Source organism: Galleria mellonella, unplaced genomic scaffold, assembly GCF_026898425.1.
Source record: "Galleria mellonella isolate WM207_F2 unplaced genomic scaffold, CSIRO_AGI_GalMel_v1 utg223, whole genome shotgun sequence".
In the NCBI taxonomy this organism is placed as follows: Eukaryota; Metazoa; Arthropoda; class Insecta; order Lepidoptera; family Pyralidae; genus Galleria; species Galleria mellonella.
Genome location: NW_026442042.1, coordinates 511,122 through 531,549, shown reverse-complemented (window position 1 = coordinate 531,549; position 20,428 = coordinate 511,122). Strand labels below are relative to the sequence as shown.

At 30.6% G+C, this 20,428-nt stretch overlaps 2 protein-coding genes across 2 annotated transcripts in view; one reads left to right on the top strand and one right to left on the bottom strand.

Moving 5' to 3' along the window:
* Positions 1-712: 712 nt before the first annotated feature.
* On the bottom strand, positions 713-13,382 carry LOC113517234 (sorting nexin-29). The gene is made up of 11 exons (XM_026901838.3): positions 13,089-13,382; positions 12,146-12,312; positions 11,567-11,694; positions 10,961-11,102; positions 10,481-10,587; positions 9,084-9,816; positions 8,877-9,000; positions 7,449-7,622; positions 6,378-6,518; positions 5,334-5,461; positions 713-4,969 (listed from the first exon to the last, which is right to left on the bottom strand). Exons 1-11 carry the CDS (start codon positions 13,119-13,121, stop codon positions 4,879-4,881), a joined length of 1,968 nt encoding a protein of 655 aa, XP_026757639.1. The 5' UTR covers positions 13,122-13,382; the 3' UTR covers positions 713-4,878.
* Positions 13,383-16,242: 2,860 nt separating this feature from the next.
* Positions 16,243-20,428, top strand: part of LOC113517578 (cyclin-dependent kinase 11B) — a 25,102-nt gene continuing 20,916 nt past the window's right edge. The window contains exon 1 of the mRNA XM_026902292.3: positions 16,243-16,484. Within this exon, the coding sequence (XP_026758093.2) occupies positions 16,408-16,484 (77 nt within the window). The 5' untranslated portion in view covers positions 16,243-16,407. The remainder of the gene's footprint in view (positions 16,485-20,428) is intronic.

Here is a 20,428-nt window from a genome sequence, read left to right as displayed (position 1 = left end):
TTTAGTTAAAACCACTACCGTAACGGGAGAATAATAGATTAGTGCAAGAGATAAAATATAGGTATTATATGCTTTGAATAATCTAAAATCAATAGATAGATTTCGAGTGGTGACCACGTACAAACGCAATTTAGGACGACTTGAGCGATCTTCCTACTACATACAAATGATGACGTCAAATGTGTTGCAGGGAGTCGGTGAATACAGTGGTACTAATATACTAGTGTTTTGAGATACGAGCCGCCGAGCAACCGATATTTTGCTTTGAGATGAGAGCAAGGTTTGAGATATGAGGAATCGCACACTACACCGCTGCGCACGACCCCAACATGCGAGGTGGATGTTGGTGTCTAACAGTTTCTTCCACTTCAGACTAACACTAAACAAAAACAACGTACGTGGTTTTTTTAGGTATACGGATTAATGGCATTTCAATTAAATTCAATGGGGAAAATTACTTTGAGATACAAGCATGGTTACGGAACGAATTAAGGGTACCACTGTACAGGTATTTCAGGCCCATTCCTAATGGCAATCTATGAGATTAATCTAATGTTCAATGATAGGAAAACTAACAGTGAAACCGATAATACCTTATAAGCAATCATTGGGTGTTATAAGAATATCATTAATGCGCATATACAGTACACCTCCCAAAATTTACTTGCAGGAAACAATCTTAAATTAATTTCGTAAAAAAATACACAAGAGATAATTATATGTTTCATAATTATTTATTTTTGGTATATTATTAGTATTTTCAATAAAATTAAATATCTAAATTAACGACATTTACATAGTTACATAAACAACTTACACATTTTGGTAATGACGGGCATAGTCCGTAAGGTCTGTAAATTTAACACTGACCAAGCAGAGTCGACTTTGCATATGGTTTCTAAGTATAGGTATGTCTTTTACCAGACAGTTAGTATTAGGCGATGCCAAATTATCGCTTATAAATTACTAGCTATATCCTATAAAAAGTATCCTAAATGCTAATCTAGGGTTTGGTTTATCTGTGTATCAAATTTCATCCTAACTTTTGGATTTACTCTTGAAATAAATTCCAATAGATCGATATTGGAATTAAAACATTTCACACTCTCGAATTACAATACAATACGATATAATGGTTCCATACTGTTCTGATAAATGCATATTAGTGTAACTTGCCAATGGAAACTATTGCAAATCAATTCCAATTTTAAATTAATTGGTAGTTGTTATTTCATCAGTGCAGTATAAAATTTATCATTGACATTGGATTGATATCGATATTGTATTTAAGAGTAGGCCTGCTGTAAGCGTGTTTAAGTAACAAACATTTTTACAATTACATAAGTTATACACATTTTGCAAAAAGAAATGAAATTCAAAGCCGCTCAAATAGATTTGTTCAAACTGAATCTAATGATTCTTTTACACAAATTGCGCTCAAACAATGCGGCTTTGTGCGTAATCGACTCTGCTCGGACAGTACTAATTATCTAATTATTAATTATCTGGTATATACTCTTTACAATCCATTTTATTCATGTAGAAGGCCATCTTGATATGACAATCAGTTTTATATTAAAGAGCGTTATATAGGTAGTTTTGCATTCGAATAGTAAATGAAACAGACAGTATTGTTTTCCATAGATTAAGAATATTCTCAATTTTTTTTTCAGCACCAAATTAAGGGAATGTTCTTCTGTCCTTTCTGTTTAAATATTTTTTTAAAAATTAATCTTTTATTTTGATTTTTTAATTTAAATAGAGAACTAGTTGTTTGAATGTACTATAAAAATTATTCACATCTATCATCTTTAATTAAAGTGACTAATAGATATGTATAGGAACATATGCCATAAAATTTGTTCCTGCTCTAACATTGGTGAAACAATATATTTCTATGTTTACAGAGAGTAGACAATAAACTACATAGAAAAATGGACCCACAAATGTACCCGCGTGTTATTATCTATGGCCTCATATCCATTTATGGGCGTCAATATAATCTCTCAAATTGTATATAAAGCGGTTCAACAGGAGCTATGAAAATTAATGGTCATACAGACTGACGACAAAGTCTCTCGCTCTCATGCTGCCACGTTTTCGTGCGACTCCGAGAGGCGCGATTTATTTTGTTGTACCAATTGCAATTTCTAAAGTAGCTAAAGCAATTTTTTAAACGATAACAAATTGGTTTTAATGACTTCAATCCATTAATCTGTGCTAACTCTAAACAAAAAGGCCATCGCGGCCCGACCACTACTCCCCCTCCCCTGCCGCTCCTATGAAACATGATATCCTCGATGGTTTAAATCGATTTTTTGTTGATTTAAAAGACTTCCCAAGCTTTCATTAATCATTACTAATTTGGATAGTAACAAGTAGTTATTTTATAATTTATAAAATAACAACCTTGCAATTCTTAGCAAGAGAGCCTTGAACAATAATAATTTATAATTGTATTTATTGCACTAGTGTTTTATTTTCAATAATTTATCATTATTTTTATAATCTGTTCTCCTAAACTTGGCATATTTAATAATCCAATACATACAATCTAGTATAAAAAATTTTGGTTGGTAATTTATATAATACGTAATGTTATTTTTGTCTGTATTAATTTTATTACTTATTTCGAGAAGGGGCCCGTCAAATTGGTTTATTAAATATGGCAAGTACAAAAAGCAGATTATATAGTTACAATATTTATGTCACTATTGTGTATTATGCGCAATTCAAATAATAATAATTTTCAACTAAACTCATATCACAGTCTATTATGTATACAAAATAATGAAGCAATAAATAAAATTAAAATACATTCATGTGAATAATAACATCAACTTATAGCCTAGATAACAAAATTACAAATATTAGTTTTACATACAAAGACATTATGTATTATATATCTTTTGTACAGATCTATCCTTTAAGAAAACTGTACAATATAATAGTACTGTACAATATTAATTAGTGATTTAAGGAATATGTAAACATAAATCATGTACTTAAATGATTTGTATTTTACAAATTAATCTTTATAAATATAATTTCATTATGATTTGATGATATTTAACTTGATCGAGATGCCTTATCTATAATATATTAATACTATTACTTAATATATAACCACAGCTGATTTAATTTGTAATAATTTATCATATTGCAAAGTTTAAAATTAATTTATAATTGATGTTACAAAAACATGACATTAGATCTGCAAGCCGACAGATGTAAAATAAAAAAAGAAACAATTTCATTACACTGAATATCGAGCGACCACTGTTTTGTATACAACGCGGACATTAAAAAAGGGATCAAAGATTTTGTTCCGCAAAGGAACAGACTACAATCTTACCAAAATCAACCATTTTAGACGAATCTATCGACAGAATGATTTTATCGATAGAGTCCGAGCTAAAGAATAAAACGACAACATACAGTGTTTTACAACAAGTAGGATATTTATGATATTTTTCTAGGGAGAGCCTGGCAAGCCAAGGGTGCCACCTGCGCCCCCCGCGCACCTTCAAATACGTTTATGTTTACGTTAAGGCGCTGTCAAAATTTAACCCTGTGCAATCCGTTGGTGCCGTATTAGCGACATTAAAATGCTAAATAAAATTAGATTGTTTTACTGACTCGGCGCCCTTTATAAAATAGCTAAGAAATAAATGTTTAGTTTTATTGCAACGACTCCATTTTTCTTTTACATCACTGGTATGTACTTATAACTAATATAGTGCTGGAGTTATTGGTATTCTCTATGAGTTACTAGGTTGGAGTGCAAAGCGTTAAACTTTTAAAACTATCCGCTGGATGCGCAACCAAGTTTTCAATATAAATTTTCTACATAAACACAGTCATAACATAAACGTTTGCATTACTCTTGTTAATCAATCAAAAGACTTTTTATAACATATGCAAAGCAACGTGTCGAACTCAACGAGCATCATAACAGTGGCCGTCATAGGCGGAAGCGAAGTGAAACATCATGTTATTATTACATTAAATATACATTTCGTAAAAAAATACTTCACATTTAAATATTGAATGAATAGGTACTTTAACTTCCAATAAAAATACATAATTTTATACATTAACCGAAATTATGTCTTCCTTGAATTATAAGCTGCATTTTATTTGATAACTTACATATCTCAAAATGGTAATAATGACAGTTTGGAACTATACGGTGCTGTATTAGACCAGTAGTATTTAAATATTTATGTATATTTTAAGCCCTTATTTATAAAATCCTCATACGTTACAAATATACTTCTAAGTATAGATTCTATTGTCTTTTTCTTTTGGGGTAAATTCTTAATATATAAGAAAAACTTTTTTACTATTTAGTATTTTGTTTTAATTAGGATTTTTTTTTATGAATAAGGCGGTTAATGATAAAGGTTGAACGTGATCAGCTTCGATCTTACAGTTGAATTATTGTGACAATATATTAGTCCCCTACATTTTATCACATTACATCACAAAACAAGGCTTAGAAAGGGCCTGTGGAATCAAGTTTACAGCCATATTTGCACTGGTACATATAGGATCACTGAACATTAAAAATTCTAAATTTGACTTTACATAACTTACCAGTAGGTCCATATTGTATAATTCCATTCACGTAATATTTATAATTTGATTTCATATCTATAACTTTGCAGTAGATACATTAAACAAAAATTTTATTCATGTAATAATTATAGGCTTATTTAAGGGTGGGGCCAGGTGAGCTGTGCCTGCACCAAAGTGCACAAAGACATGTTTGGAAGTACATATGTATATTCACCATTTTAAGGGGTCAGGCCCACCCTGAAAAATATTCTTAACTACCCCAATGGTAATAGCATTAGAACACTTCAAATGTGGTTATCATACTCCATCGTAGGTTGATACGGATTCACTAGATTGCTGACGATTGAGTGTGTGATTGAATCCATTCTCTTTCGTAGTCGAAGAAGTGCTGGAACCAATTATTTTATTATCAATATAGTGAAAATACATATACAAAACAAAGTAATTGTGTAATGTTTCACATAGTAATTCTAATTCTTTTGATTTTATTCTTTATTATATATATATATATATATATATATATATATATATATATATATATATATATATATATAAGTATTTTGTTACTCTTTCAAATTAAGAATTTAGTACAAAAAAAAGGACAAAATACTTCAATAGTTAAAATATTTAACGTTTTAATGAATAAAAGAATAGAAGAAGAAGAAGAGAAAGAGCTCTAACATATTATATTATTAAGATTTCTCTTTTAGATAACCTAATAATTGATATTTTTATTTAACAAGTAATCATACCCGAAGAAGGGTAGTAAAGTGACGAGGTTGGCGCGCGTTGTGCACTGACGTAACTCGGGCAGCACCAACACTATGTGTCGCAGGTACGCCTGTAACTCAATGCGCCGTTGCTCCACTACCCGGGAATCCTAATCAGAAAAGAAAAAAAAACAACACAATAATTACATAAATAATAAAAAAATATATTATTTTTATTTTTAAAGCTTATGTTCATCTTTATTCAATGTTTTTATGTTATTATAATAAATACGGGAGATTAATGAAGTGACTGTTGTTTTTTTGTCATTTCCGACAATTGTTTCGACTTCATCCGGAAGTCTTCTTTAAGAGGCATTTATCACTTTGCGTTACAGCGTCTCGCCACGTACTTTGGGCCGCAGTAAAAAACACAGTGAGTCTATTAATCCCAATTATTTATATAGATATTGAATAAAAAAAAAAACGTGTTCGTCAATATGAGATTCTAAATGCCTTAATATATGTATAATTATATTATATTATTTTTACTAGCAAACGCATTCGTGTTGCAAATGTTCATGGAAGACGGTAGCCTTTTCCACCAGGTGGACTGTGGGCTTGTTTGTCTTCATACAATTTATAACAGTAGTTTTCTCTCATTACTGTTACATGTCCGATCATAACATTGTAATGACATTTTAGATATATAGATTACTAGTTGATCCAATAAGAGGCAAATGTTATTTTGCTCCCTACCAGATCCATTATATAGAAATTCACTTATTAGAGCAAGTCACACACATTTGAAAAATTACATTAAAATTAAAGTTCAGAGATTAAAGTGAAAAGAACATTATGACATGAGACATTTATGTCTATTATTTTAAAGGGTCCTTCAAAGTTACTATAATAGTTGATTATTCACCATTAACAATATTAATTTCCAGTTCAATAGAAAAAAAATATTATGTCGAATACAGAGACATTAATGCCGCATATTTCTCCTTACTCTCTCTCTCTCGATATTTCTCTATTAATGTTTAATTTTATAAAATCTCAATTCTCGGGAAATTATTTAATACTCACTCGTTTTCGTAGAGTTTTCTTTGGCGGAAATTTGTAGGTTGCGATATCAGGATGGCATTTTTTTAATTGCGTATGCAGTTCATGAAATTTCGCGTATCTGTGATATACATTCCACTCTTCTTGACCGATCTTAAGAAAAATCTAAAATAAAAGGTTTGACATGAATAATAATGTATTATTTATGTATTAAAATATGTATCTCAGTATTTGATGGATATACATAAAATACAACTGTAGACGTCGTCAAGGGATGTTAAAAGTGAAATAGAACACATAATTTTTTCAAATTTTTTGTTTCTCTGTTTGTTTGTATGTTTGTCTGTTTGTACGAGCTAATCTCCAAAACTGTTGGACCGATTGAAATTAAATATTGTATGGTGATACCTTACATCCTCGGTTAACATTTTAGATATTTTTAGTCACAGAAAATTAAAGAGTTCCCGTGGGATAGTTAAAAAACTATAGTAACTTATACAGCTTAGTACACAACCTACTTGAGTAAAGTCATTATGATCTAAGATAAAGAGTGAGAAGAGCACGTCATTTGTTAATTTTGGTCCGGTATTCCCCAGAGAAAATAAATAGGCACATACATCGATATATACTAAACAGTAATAACAAACACCACGCGAATAAAGTCGCGGGCATCAGCTGGTCATACATATAAATTGATATAAAAAGAATTATTGACCAGTTTGCTGTCTAAAATCTGTCATTAAGACACAACACTTTCAACATGCATATTTATTTAACCCTTAAATACCTGAAGATTCAAATTTGATACCGGGGTTTAAATCGCATTGGGCATCTACAATAGATTTTGTTTTAATATTTGGCTGTTTACATGTTACCAAATGTTTTTTTCAAAATAAATATATAAAAATATTGTTTTGATTTTTTTAACTATTTTTCCCCATTAGTAAACACAGTAAAGGGTACACTTATATATTTTTTAATTTGATTTAAAAAAATAGGCTTTATCCTTAAAGGGTAAAAAAAAAATAAAGTTCTCAAACGTCAAATCTCAATAGAAAAATAAAACGAAAGAACTCAATTGCGGAAAACTGTTACCTGATATACATGGTAGGAATGAGTCTTCTTTCCAACAAGGAATGCACTGGGGATGTGCGCCTTCACATTAGATTCTGGGTAGTCTAATATTTCACAAGAGGTACTCTCCAGTTCCTGTACCCTTCGTTGAAGATGTTGATTAAATTCCATGAGTTCAGCGTGCATTTCTGCAACCTGTGACAATATAACAGTAATAATAATGAAAAAGTAGCTTACTAATTTATTTGTTAGACAAGAGAGAGCAACATATTACTATTTATTTCTAATACAAAAGTAAAAATATTTTTACATATAAACTCATTTACTGTTTGTAATTATAATAATACGTTCCCAACGTACAATGTGACAGAATTTCTGTAACTTTAGGTCTTGTTGTGAAAATATACAATCTGTTATTGCTATTTTATTACAGCTTGATGAAAAATAGAGTTGTCTGCAGAGAACATTTATTGACAATTTTTTTTTAATAGATGATAATGGAATAATAACCCCGCCTGCGCTAATGGTATACGCTGATGAGAAACCAGTGAGAAATGATAGGTAAGAATTAAAAGCGGTCCATCGTGACGAATACATCTAAAATTCAGTACGATGGTTTCCAGGGAGGGCCATGTAGAGTTCAACCTGACAGGATATATTGCTAGCTAGCAAAGGGATTAGTAGTCCGCATTACTAACAACCCTCCTCCCCATTGTGTGGGCCATAGACTTGGATGTACTTGTGTGTACAATGCAATATATTTTTTGTGAATTTTCCTAGATAAAAACTATTTGAAAAACAATGTAGTAACAAATATCGAAAAAAGAATGTTGCATTGATTTGATCATTTAGATTTTTTTTTATACAACTTAGAATGGCAAACAAGCTGACGGCCCACCTGATGGAAAGTGGTAACTGTCGCCTATAGACATGAGCAGTACCATGGACATAACAGAGTATACTGTTTCGCCCATGATACCCCTCATGCGTTGCCATTCCTGAGGATTCAGGTGTTATTCCTCTGTACCCAGTAAATTCACGCCATATCCCACCCCTCAAACCGAAACACAGCCATGCAAACACAACTACTTCACGGTTGAAACACGAATGGGACAGATGTACCCAAGCAATCGACTTTTGTACAAAGTCTCCCTCTGGTAAAATAAATCAAATAAAATAAATTAGATAAATCAGATAAAAGAAATATCACACACAAATGAATTGAATGTCGTTAGGGTCCGTCTAAGACGGACGCATGTCAATCAAAAAAAGGCGAGGTGCTGAAGAAGAGCCAAATTAAAAGTACTCGTAACCGGAGAGTGTATATAAAAAGCTAGATGAATGTGGTGAAAGCGAAAGAGGTCTGTTTGAATCTAAGTTTTTAGTGTTCTACTGCTTCGGCCTACGCCAATGGTATGATATGTACATATATAAAAGAAAACTACATACCTGGACCAATTTTCTTTCATATTGACTCACTTCTTCGTTTTCATTATCACCAGATTTTAAAGCTAAGCCAAGTTCCACAGCTGACATGTAATGTCTCAGTTGATCTTTTAACCTGTCATTTTCTCTGCAAAAAAAAAAACCATCGAAAACAATAAGTACTGGCAATTTGCAGCAACATAGAATTTTCTGTAAAAGAACATTACTTACTTGCTCAAGTCCAAAATTACTTTTTCTAGTTTGTTAATTTTTTCTTTACTAGATATCTCTATTTGACTACATCTCAGTTGCATATTCAAATATTCTTTTTCTTTTCGTTCCAATATGGAATTTAGAATTTTATCATCAGGTACACTTTCGTCCTCTGTGAAACAAAGCTCTAAACATGAAGTGCTACCATTAATGCTGCCTGCCACCTCTTCGCTATCACTTTCGGATATTTTCAAATTATTAATACTCAACTCAGACAAATCGTCTTTAATCACATTATTTGTATCAATACTGTTGGAGGATGTGAATATCTCTTTAGCACATTCTGACAATTTAGAAAGTATCTGTGATGGACTCTCGATATTTTTTACACTATCTGGAAAGAAATGCCTTATACTGCTTTTGTATTCTGAACTGGTAGGTTCACTGCTGGAAGTTATTTGTGTTAACACTTTGGGGTCTGGTGAATTTAAACAAGTGGCTGGAGCACTATTCCAAGTTGAGTTAAATTGAGGCGCTGTCGATTCTTGTGGTTCTTGGATTTCCTTTAAATTATCTCTTTGTTCATTTTTATCGAAAGATATTACTTGTCGTAATGGTTTCCTTTTTAAATTACTCGATTTAACAGGCGTCGGCAACGGTATAACAAGTTCTGCTTTTGTTTGGTTCGCTTGCTGTGTGTCATTTAATTCGGCTTTGTCTATGGACAACGCGAACAAAACTGACGACAAACCTATTAACAAAAGTATTCATTAAACTACAGTGAAATTCTTATAGGTACTTTTTAAGTGTAATTAAATATTTTATTTATTTAATTTTTATTAGTAAGTGCCACACAAAATAAGTTTCTGGCTTTTGTATCTATCCTATGTAAAAAATAACTAGACATTTTTTTTTAAAGAAAATAAGTTATGGTCCAAGATTATATATAATCTTTTACACAGCCCTAGACTTACAAATAAGCTGCTTTTTTTACCTACATATTTTTACAAGATTTTATTTAGCATGCCTTAGTATCCAAGTCCGTTCAAAATTTGTAATCTATTTTTAACCACTTGGCAGCGTCCGATTATGTGGAAATTTGGCATATTTATGTAAATTTGGTAATATCATGGTAGTATTAAGCTGATTTGATGATGAAAACGGAAGGTTATATGATTAATCGGAACTTATACACTCCGCATAATAAATCCATTGTGTTAGGGCTCATTAGATTTGTCTTGGCAAAAACTGCCTGTGCCCTGTGTCCTGTTCAGATTCTAATGACGAACTAGAAAAGCTACAAAAGCTTGTTTTTTTTTAATATTTGTTACTTTGATACTTTCTCTTTCATACCACTTTTACTTCTTTTTAACTACATATTGATGTGGACCTATGAAGTAAATAATGGAAATTACCAGCTGCAATATTAGGGAGAAGACTTGAGGACTCTGGATCTCTAACCAATGCCCCATCTTCATAATATTCCATTACAAGCCCATGAGATATCCAGCTCTGAAGGTATCTGTTAACATAAAAAAAAGTATGATTTGATATATATGTGGTCCAAGGCATATTGCTTACTACTTACATTATTTAATTTTCTAAAGCAGCAAACAAATGCTATTATATAAATATATAAATTTATACTATATAAATTTTAAATAAAAATGTCTAGATTGTACAGATTTATCAGGCATTATCAGAATATAAATTATTATACGCGTATGAATTATGATAAACAGTACCCTATGTCATAATCCAGTATATGGTATATTGTTGTACCAAACATTCAAATACAGTTCAGACTTTAAAGCAGGATTGAGTAACATTCAAATATTTTTAGACAATTACACATTTATAAAACTTTAAAAACAAACTCAATAATGATACTTTACCTGTTTAATGATCTCTCATTTAAAGAAGCTCGAAGAAATGCTCTAAAGTATCCGAGTGGAGTGTTAATATTGTTAAGGATTTTAAATCTTTCTTTTTCATGTTTTGTGAGATGGAGACATGTATAACTCCATAATGAATTCCCTTAAAAGAAATACTTATATTTTAATAAAATTACAAAATAAACATAAAACAAAAATAAAAACTTATTAAAGTTTATAGTAATGTTTGATCTTGTTTTATCATACTTATTGATTAGTAATAGAAAGATAGATCTCTTTCTGTTTACTCCAAAAAATTACAATAGCAAAATTATTAATTTATTGTATCAATCCCAAAACAATTAAAAGAAATTATCACAGGGAAAAACAAATGAACAGTCTTATTGTTAAGGGTAATCTCTTCCAGGTAACCTTAGGATGGAAAGGAATAACTGATCAAAGGTAAACAGTTTGACTAAAAGCATAATAAAAATTCTGCCATTTAATCATGTAATAGTGATGCAGTTTTCCTATTGATGAGTAACTATTGTTTTTCATAAAAATAAAGAACATACATATAAAATATAAATAATTTCATTGTTTTCTTATAAATAATGATATTCTTACCAATATTAACAATATTGAAAGTGAAATTCAATCCAGCTGTGACTAAATTATGAAGGGCAGAGTTTGATAAGTTTGTTCTTATACCATGGCTAAGCACTTTTTCCCATTTATCACACAGAAGTGATATCCTGTAAAAATCAATTAAAGAAAAATGAGCTACAGATTATATATTTCTAGTAGTCAAAGTAGCATAGATTTTAATGTTACCTGTAGTCAAAAACAATTTGATATATCAGATGAGCACCACTGGGCATAACTGATTAAATAAACTTATATTTTTTTTGACAAAATTATAAATAAGTTTCGATATTTTTATAGTTCAAATTAATTATTGTTTATGAATTCATCATCATCATCATATCAGCCTTTACCTGTCCATTAGTGGACAAGTCTTCCCCTGAGGGGGGGGGGGGGGGGGGAGAAGGCAACCACAGTTAGGCTTTGAAGATTATTAATTATTAAGAGGTATGCTGCTGCCCGTTCCTTACCCTCTTTTAACCACTTCTTACAATACTCATGGAAAAGGAAGGGGTGGCCTATTCTATGCCAGGACCACACAATGTTATGAATTAATTCTACCTTATATCATCTTCAGTAGCAAGTTCTGATTTTCCTCCAAAGCGACTTTGAGCATTTTGCACACAATTCAACAATTCTTGAAGACACTGTTTTCCATTTTCATGTCTTTTCTTTACATCTTCTTTGTTATCAATAGCATTAGCTATGGTATTCAATATTTTACTATTCTAAAATTGAAGAACAATATAGATTACAAAAAATGAATAAGAAAAACATGTATTTAATTACCTACAGTGCTGTTAATCAGTGATGATTACCACTTTCCATTAGATGGACAGGTAGCTTGTATGTTATTCAAATTAATAGATAAAGGAATTTAATTAATTTGAGTAGTCTAATTACCAGCCCAACATCTTATATGTTATATTTATCTACCAGTTTTAATAATTTAGGAGATCTTTCATAGATTGACACAAGTGTCCTTGTTGATGTGAACATTTTAACTGTCCTGTATAAAGCAACGGCTGTGATGTGGTTAGCCATATTCAGTAAGTCGTGCTCCCTAAAATATGCAGGCAAGTGACGACATAAGTAGCTACATTATTGAGCTTCCTATAATACAGTTAATTCAATGACAGCTGACATGTTTATCATACCTATGAACAAATTAAACTTGTATGAACTAATCTGCCAACTGTAATTTTTATAGATGTTTAATATTACTTGTTTGTTACAAATTTTATAATTTTATTTTTTTTTTGCTCACCTATTCTTCAGAATAGTAATTGATTTCAAGTTTTGCACCAATATTATAATGTCCAAAATTACTTAAAATTAACCATAATCTATATTAAAGGTTTCGATCCTAATTTTATACCGATATATACATTCTAAAGTTGCATGCACCCACCCACCAAAACTTAATATCTAAAAATTTTAAATACATTGATACAGCTAAGCTATAAACGAAATTATATTACCATTTATTAGGCAACATACATACCATTGTTATTTGTTTATTGTGCAACCAACTCATTAGTATTTTATGGATATTATTACAGCATTATAATTGTACTATCCAAATGAGGTACACAGTTCAGAAATATTTTGTTAGAGGTGAAATTTTGTAAACTTTGTGAATAACATATCTGTGTTGAAAAGACAATGCATATAACTTTATTATACAATTTTTTTTTTTAAATCCAACAAATTATAAACAATAGTAATGAATTAAAAGGCAATAGAAAATCACAAAACATTGAGATAGGTAAATGTAAATAGTATTTATCACAGTTACAGAACTAGTGATGCGAATATTCACTACTAATCTTTGACTGAGAATGAATACCACAGATTACAGAGACTATGTGTAGTTGTCTAATGAATCTGAATTAATAGATATATCCGAAAATAATTTAACTACTAATATTATAGTGATTCTACCTAAGGATTCTACTAATCGCTAAATTATTCATTAGTTATTTATTCATATACAATGTAAATTATGTTTCACGTAAAATTTCAAGTGTACTTTCTAATATAAATAATTTATGAAAACTATATTAACGTATAAGTGCAAATCAGTATTTTATTTCATAATGTAGGCATTAACTACGCCTGCGATTCATTCTCTAATAATTAATTTAAATAACATTCATTTAATATTCTTATTGACACAATTTTTTTTTTTACATTCTAATGATATATTTATATTAGTAAATCTTTACAATCGATTCATTAATTGTTTTGATACAATCGATTAATACATACAATTAATTCATTCTTTTCAGTAGATTTATCGATACAATTGATTTGTTTGATAAACATAATGGATTTATTTGTTACAGCCAATTCATTTGATACAAACTCATGCTCATATGATACAATCAATTCATTTAATACAACTGCTTTACTTGATATAATAATTTCATTCGATACGGCCGACTCACTTAAAGCAAGTATGTCAATATATCCAATGCTGCTATTTTAGCTGCTATATATTTTTTATAGAAAAACATGAATTTATTACAAAGGTACATATATAGTTACTTTGTTGTATTAATTAAATAGTTATAGGTATTTAAAACAAATGTTATTATTTCCATTATTATTCATTTAAATCAAATTAGTAATAGTATTTGAATACATAAAGTAGTACATTAGTAATTTAGCAGTTGATTTATTAAAATAGTAATTACTAATTATTCAAATATTTAAATTATTCGTATTCGCGCACCGTTATACAGAAAGAGCTCAAGTAATCAATATACCACATTGTAAGAATTGGCAGTCACATACAATTCATTTTCCACGAAATCTGGAACATGAAATGCTACCTTTTCGAATTTACAACACAATGAAATAATATTCATAGTGTTATCTGACTATTTGTATATGGCTCCATCAAAAAAATCCATATCAGCTGTTGTTGTAAAAGATCTAGCTATTTCATAAAACTTCGGCAGTAAAACAAGTACTCTTGTTTACTTTATTTTCTTCTATTTCTATTTTAAATATAATTTTTTTGATAGGTGAGTAATACAAATTTTCTTTGCTCTGGTTTGTTGCCGTCCTGAATGAATATCTCTCAGGTATATGGTTTATAAAATTATAATATTTTTTACTAACGTAATTTAAAGTGTAGGTACTATCAACGAAATCAATCTTGTTGTCTGGTATTAAATGAATTTAAATTTAAACATATACATATGCTAGACATAGCGCTATTTGTAGATATTACATTATGTATATATGTAACTATAATATAAATAAAATATTGTTTTAATAATAACAGGAAACCGTGTACTATAAATGTAATTAATTAACTATTTATACATAATTTTATATTTTGATAATGCAACACCACCTATATTTTGAACCTATATTTGAGATGTGAACTAAAACATCTACAAAAAGTGTAATAAAAGTAACATATATGGGTTTTGGTTAATTTTACAAGTTTGTCAAAATTGGTAATATAACCTAAAAAATCAACTTTACTATTATATTAACAAGTAATTTAATTATTTAGATAATACATGCAAACTTATTATTTTGTATAAATTGATATATTTATTATTTATATTTTGTATATTTTTTTTATATTTTATTTTAACATTATTATAATACTTTTGTTCTGCTACAAGCGACCGTTTTATTATTTCATAAAAGAATTTCAATTCAAAAATAAATTTAGTTTTTTAACAAACGAGTAATGCAAATTCTCTTTGGTTAATTAAACAATAATTGGAAGCTTTGTGTTGAATTAAACAGCATCAGAAAATAAAACACGTGTTCATATTCAAAGAATATATGAATATATGTAAATAAGAAAAATAGCCCTAATTACAATATTATTACTATCACATATAACTATAATATAGTTTGAATTATTTTTATTTTAAAAGGTGACTTTTGGACAGGATATTCCATTCTAGAAATAAAATTAATAAGTCTTAATTAATTTAGGTACTATTATATTCGTAATTCATAATGATAAGTAATTACTTATAATTTATTTTCATTTCATATCGATATAGGAAGCATGATATGAACACAGTTTCTTAATATTAGTTGGAGACGGTAATGTAGTTTCATATGAACACGTCATATTATGTTGTCAGTTGGCGGTTAGTCGTCGCTGTGCTGTAATGTCCGAGGATGGTTATAACCAAATATTTTGGGCTATAACCGATAGCTGGTTACACCGATGACAGATAGTACAGTCGCGAATATTTTTCGTATTATTGCTGTAAAGCTAGTTATCGATATAGCTACACTAGCGATGCGCGAATCCGAATGATATTATTATTCAAATAATTTGTAATTACTAATTTTACAATTTGACTTCAAAATTAGTAATATACTAATTTTCGTATTCGATAAAAAAATTATTCTCTTATCCATTAAAAAATTAAAACATTCTAATAATTAGGTTGACTCGGTTATGTTTGTGTCGACTCGTACATCAATGACTACTAATGAAAGATATTAGTAGTCGAATAATATTAGTCGTTATTAGTATTCGGCTAACATTAGTAGTCGGATTAATAAAATTAGTAGTTTAATGACTTCCATATTAATCGAATTAATACGAATAATTTTCTCAGTTGATAAATTAGTAATTGCGCATCGCTAAGCTACATCCCTAGGTGGCAGTAAAACAAAATGGCGTATTATATTGTAGTTCGCTGTGCGTGCAGTGTATTGTGAATTTAGTCCTTCCTGTTTAATTTAAACATTCATGACCATTGTGTTAAATTGTTTTCTAGTTATTTTTATTTTAGTTTTGATCTTGTACTTCAACGTACGTAAATATAATCATGAGTAATTACGACGATGATCAAAGTGAGGATGGAGAATTAGCACGCAGCCCTGTCCAGGACGAAATGGATTTCAGGTAAGTACATTTAATACTTTATGCAAAAATATTTGCTTTATTTCTGTTGTTCTTTCTGTATTAATATAATCATTATTGTTTTACTTATCCAGACTTTTGTTTTTTGAATGAATCATCATGAACGATTTCATTTTCCGTATCTATTTTATTGAACTGAAAAGCATGGTAATTTTGGGTAATACGTATTTAATTACACCAAATCGATGGTTTTATCATTTTATTTGTTCTAATATCTCTTTATCATCATCATCGCAACCTTTTTTTTGTGGATGATAATGGAATGGTAACCCCACCTGCGTTAACGGTATACTCTGGCGGGGCACCAGTTAGGGGTGATAGGTTAGGATAAAAATTAATACGTTAGTTTTCAGTGGGAATCACATGGAGGTCAACCTGTTAGGGTATATTATTGGTAATGGGCCAGTTAAATCCTATTACTGATAATCCCTTTTTCCCATTTCAGCCGTTAATTGATGAACATAGGTTTCCCCCATATACTTTCGTAACATACTAACAAACTGCCATAAGAAGCTAACATACTGCCATGCTTCTCGTTAGCGCAGGCAGGGTTACCATACCATTTTTACCCATAAAAAAAAAAACCAGCATATCCCTTTAGCGCAGGCAGGGTTACCATACCATTTTCGCCCATCAAAAAATATATACTACCATGAGGAACTAATTAATTGCCATAAGGAACTAATGGACTGCCGTAAATAACTAACAAACTACCAAAAAGAAGGCACAACTAAAGGAGATTGTCCAAGATAGATGAGAATGAAAAGGTCAGTTAGCCTATAGTGATGAATTCATTTGAATCTGACCATGATGGTTTTCAGGGGGATTCATGCTGACAGGGTATTGTTAGCAATATGGATGCTAATTCCCATTACTAAAAATCTCTTTCTCCTCCCACACTGGTTTGAAGAGTGGAAAATTGCAATAAAATTATAGGGTACTGAGGCATAACATCTTAGTCCAGGGGGAAAGATATTGTTAATAATAGAACTAGAGGCCTCATTGCTAACAATATACTTTATCATGTATACCTCCATGTGAATACTCCTGGAAACCATATTTATTGTTTTTTTTTATGAATATATCACTATGGGCCAACTGACCTGCTTTCATCCTCACTTATCATCTCTCACTGGTGCCCTGCCAGTGTATAGCATTAGCATAGGTGGAATTACTATTCTATTCTCATCCATTAAAAAAAAAAAACATATTAGTCCTCCGGAATAACAATGCATGAAGAGTGACATGTGTGACAAAGTATACTCCGTTATATGGCTGGCCATAAATACTGTTACATAAAAATTTTTCTTTTTTTCAAATATTTAATTATTTTGAATTCGGAACATGTTTATTTATTATTTTAAAAACTTTTTTCAATTTCCTGCCATTTCACATATTTTTCGGGTTCACTATCAAATTACAATATAGAATAGGGTGTTAAAAAATAGGATTGCAGTGATTGTCTTACACAAAGTGGGTATGGAGCCGTCAGTCATATTGTAGACATTTCAAAAGCTTGGTATCAGCAGTATGTTCGTATATCGTACTATCAACAAATACAACGACACTTCTCTGTCCAAGACCAGAAAATATCGGGGCGGCCGCATGCTGTTAGAACTACAAAGGCTGTTTAATGCTGTTAAAGCCAGAATTCGTCAAAGCCATTCCATTAGGAAGCAAAGAATCTTATCACGAGAAATGAAGATTCCGGCTAGGACTATCGCATATTATAAAACAAGACCTGAAGCTCGGTGCTTATTGTTGATATACAGGACATTACTTCATAAAAAAAATATATTTTCAGTTGAAACAACTTATGGCTGGACTAGGTTTAGTTGATAGTTACCACTTTCTATCTTTAGTTCCAGCAGCTAGAGGTAAAAAGGGAGATCCGAAAGTAGGTGTGATAAAGGATGCGAACAGTAGGTAATTAGAGAGCAAATGGAAGGTTTAGATCAGTGTTTCCCAACCTTTTTTGTGCCATGCCCCACTAGAACATTTCTAAAATTTTTATGCTCCATATATAATTTTTCCCGATAAAGTTTACTTGATCTAATCGATATTTTGGTTGATATTTTGGTAACATCAAACAAAATTATACCTAATAAATATTTACAGCATTTTTTTAATTTTGTTAAATTTGGTACCAATATCTACTCTAGCATTGCATTTAAATAGCTCGGAGCAAGATGGATTACCCTCTTAGATCACTTGAAGAGATATTATGAAAGCTTATTTAAACATGAAAGTGTGACAGAAGTTCAAAATAAAATTATTAGGGAGGAAGTTGATAGTATAAATGATATAAATATGAATGATGTAATGAATTTAATGAAGATAATGGAAGTAGGTAAGGCAGTGGCTTTAATAGAATATTTGCTGAAATTCTTATAGAAGGTCTATTTGTGTACCAGGTGACTAGGGAAAAGCTATTATTATGCCACTATATGACAGCAGGTCACAACAAGAGTGCAAAATTGTACATGGCATTCTTAGCACCATAAGTAAATTTTATGCTAGAGTTTTGATTAAAACAGTAATGAATGAAATAGACAGCAAAATTTGGAATGTATAAGCAGGTTTTTGAAAGAGTATAAGATTTACGGATCAAGTTTTTTCCTTAAGGTGCAGAGAAAACTTTAGCTCAACATCAGAAGGTTATTTGCACCTTCATTAACTTTAAAAAAGTTAGTTTAAAACTTAAAAACTTCAAAACTTAGAGTGGAGAGGAATGAACTGTGGCACATACTGGTTATGTATGGAGTGGGCAGCCATTAGATATGAGAGTTCAAATCCTATAAGGATTTCATTTCTTGTGTCAGAATAAATGATGTCTATATGGGTTGGTTTGGCATTGAATGTGGAGTTAGACAGGGCTGTATAACATTTCCTTAGCTGTTTAATCTATTTATGGATAGTTGCTTGACTAATTAAAAAAATCTGATTGTGTATTCCTAATCGATGAGTACATGATAATCGATGAGATGATAAATAGCATTAAGACTCTTATATATGCTGACGAGTAAGTAACTGATACAACAAATGTTGACAGTAATGAATGAAATATATACAACAAAATGTGTGAAAATTAATGTAAAGAAGAGAAAGTATTGGTTATATAAAACATTGAAAGTTTAACATCATGTCCGATAATGACAGAAGATAATAGAGTGGAATCAGTGAGTGAGTTTCTATAATTGGTTTCATTGTTTATGAAGAATGGATAGCGTAAGGGGGATATATTGAGAGGACAGTGAAACCAGGAAACAGTGTTAACGGTGTACTAGTCTCAATTATAGCAAGCAAAAATGTATTGTTCATAGCTTGTTTTGTCATAATTAGGGGAGTAGTGACACTAATACTCATAGGTGGAAGCGAATTATGTCTTCTACCATAGTAAAAGAAGCCTGAAAACAGAATAAATGTGTAGTATGTGTGTGTGTATTAAAATGAATGAGAAATAGTGTATTTTTTTTAATGGAAAATAATGGAATGGCAACCCCGCCTGCGCTAACCACCAGTGAGAGATTATAGGTGTGAACGAAATGGCAGATCAGTTAGCCCATCGTTATGAATACAACTACAATTCAGCACAATGGTTTCTAGGGGAGACCACATGGAGATCGACCTGAAAGGATATATATCTAGCAATGGGACTGGTAGTATTAGTAATACCCCTCCCCCTTCTAGTAGGCTTGAATATTTCACATTTCACAAGTGAAATATCATTGTACTCCAAATAATATTGTTACTACAGCTACGTCGCCTCACAAAGAGTGCTACATATCACTGCAAGTGAAATCACAGATAGTTATTGCTGTTTAGTAATTATTCACTCTGACTCGTTCGTTTGAACTCTCGCTCTCGCCACTCAGCACGTATAACACGTCGTCATTTTATATATAGTTTAAAATAATAAATATTCA

Excerpts from the sequence above, each read along its gene's own strand:
- LOC113517234 (XM_026901838.3), bottom strand. The coding sequence starts at position 13,121 with ATGAGTTGGTTGCACAATAAACAAATAACAATG. Across the intron at positions 12,313-13,088 it reads ACAATAAACAAATAACAATG|AATAGTAAAATATTGAATAC; the intron begins GTATGTATGTTG and ends CTTCAATTTTAG. Across the intron at positions 9,817-10,480 it reads TCTCCCTAATATTGCAGCTG|GTTTGTCGTCAGTTTTGTTC; the intron begins GTAATTTCCATT and ends TTTTGTTAATAG.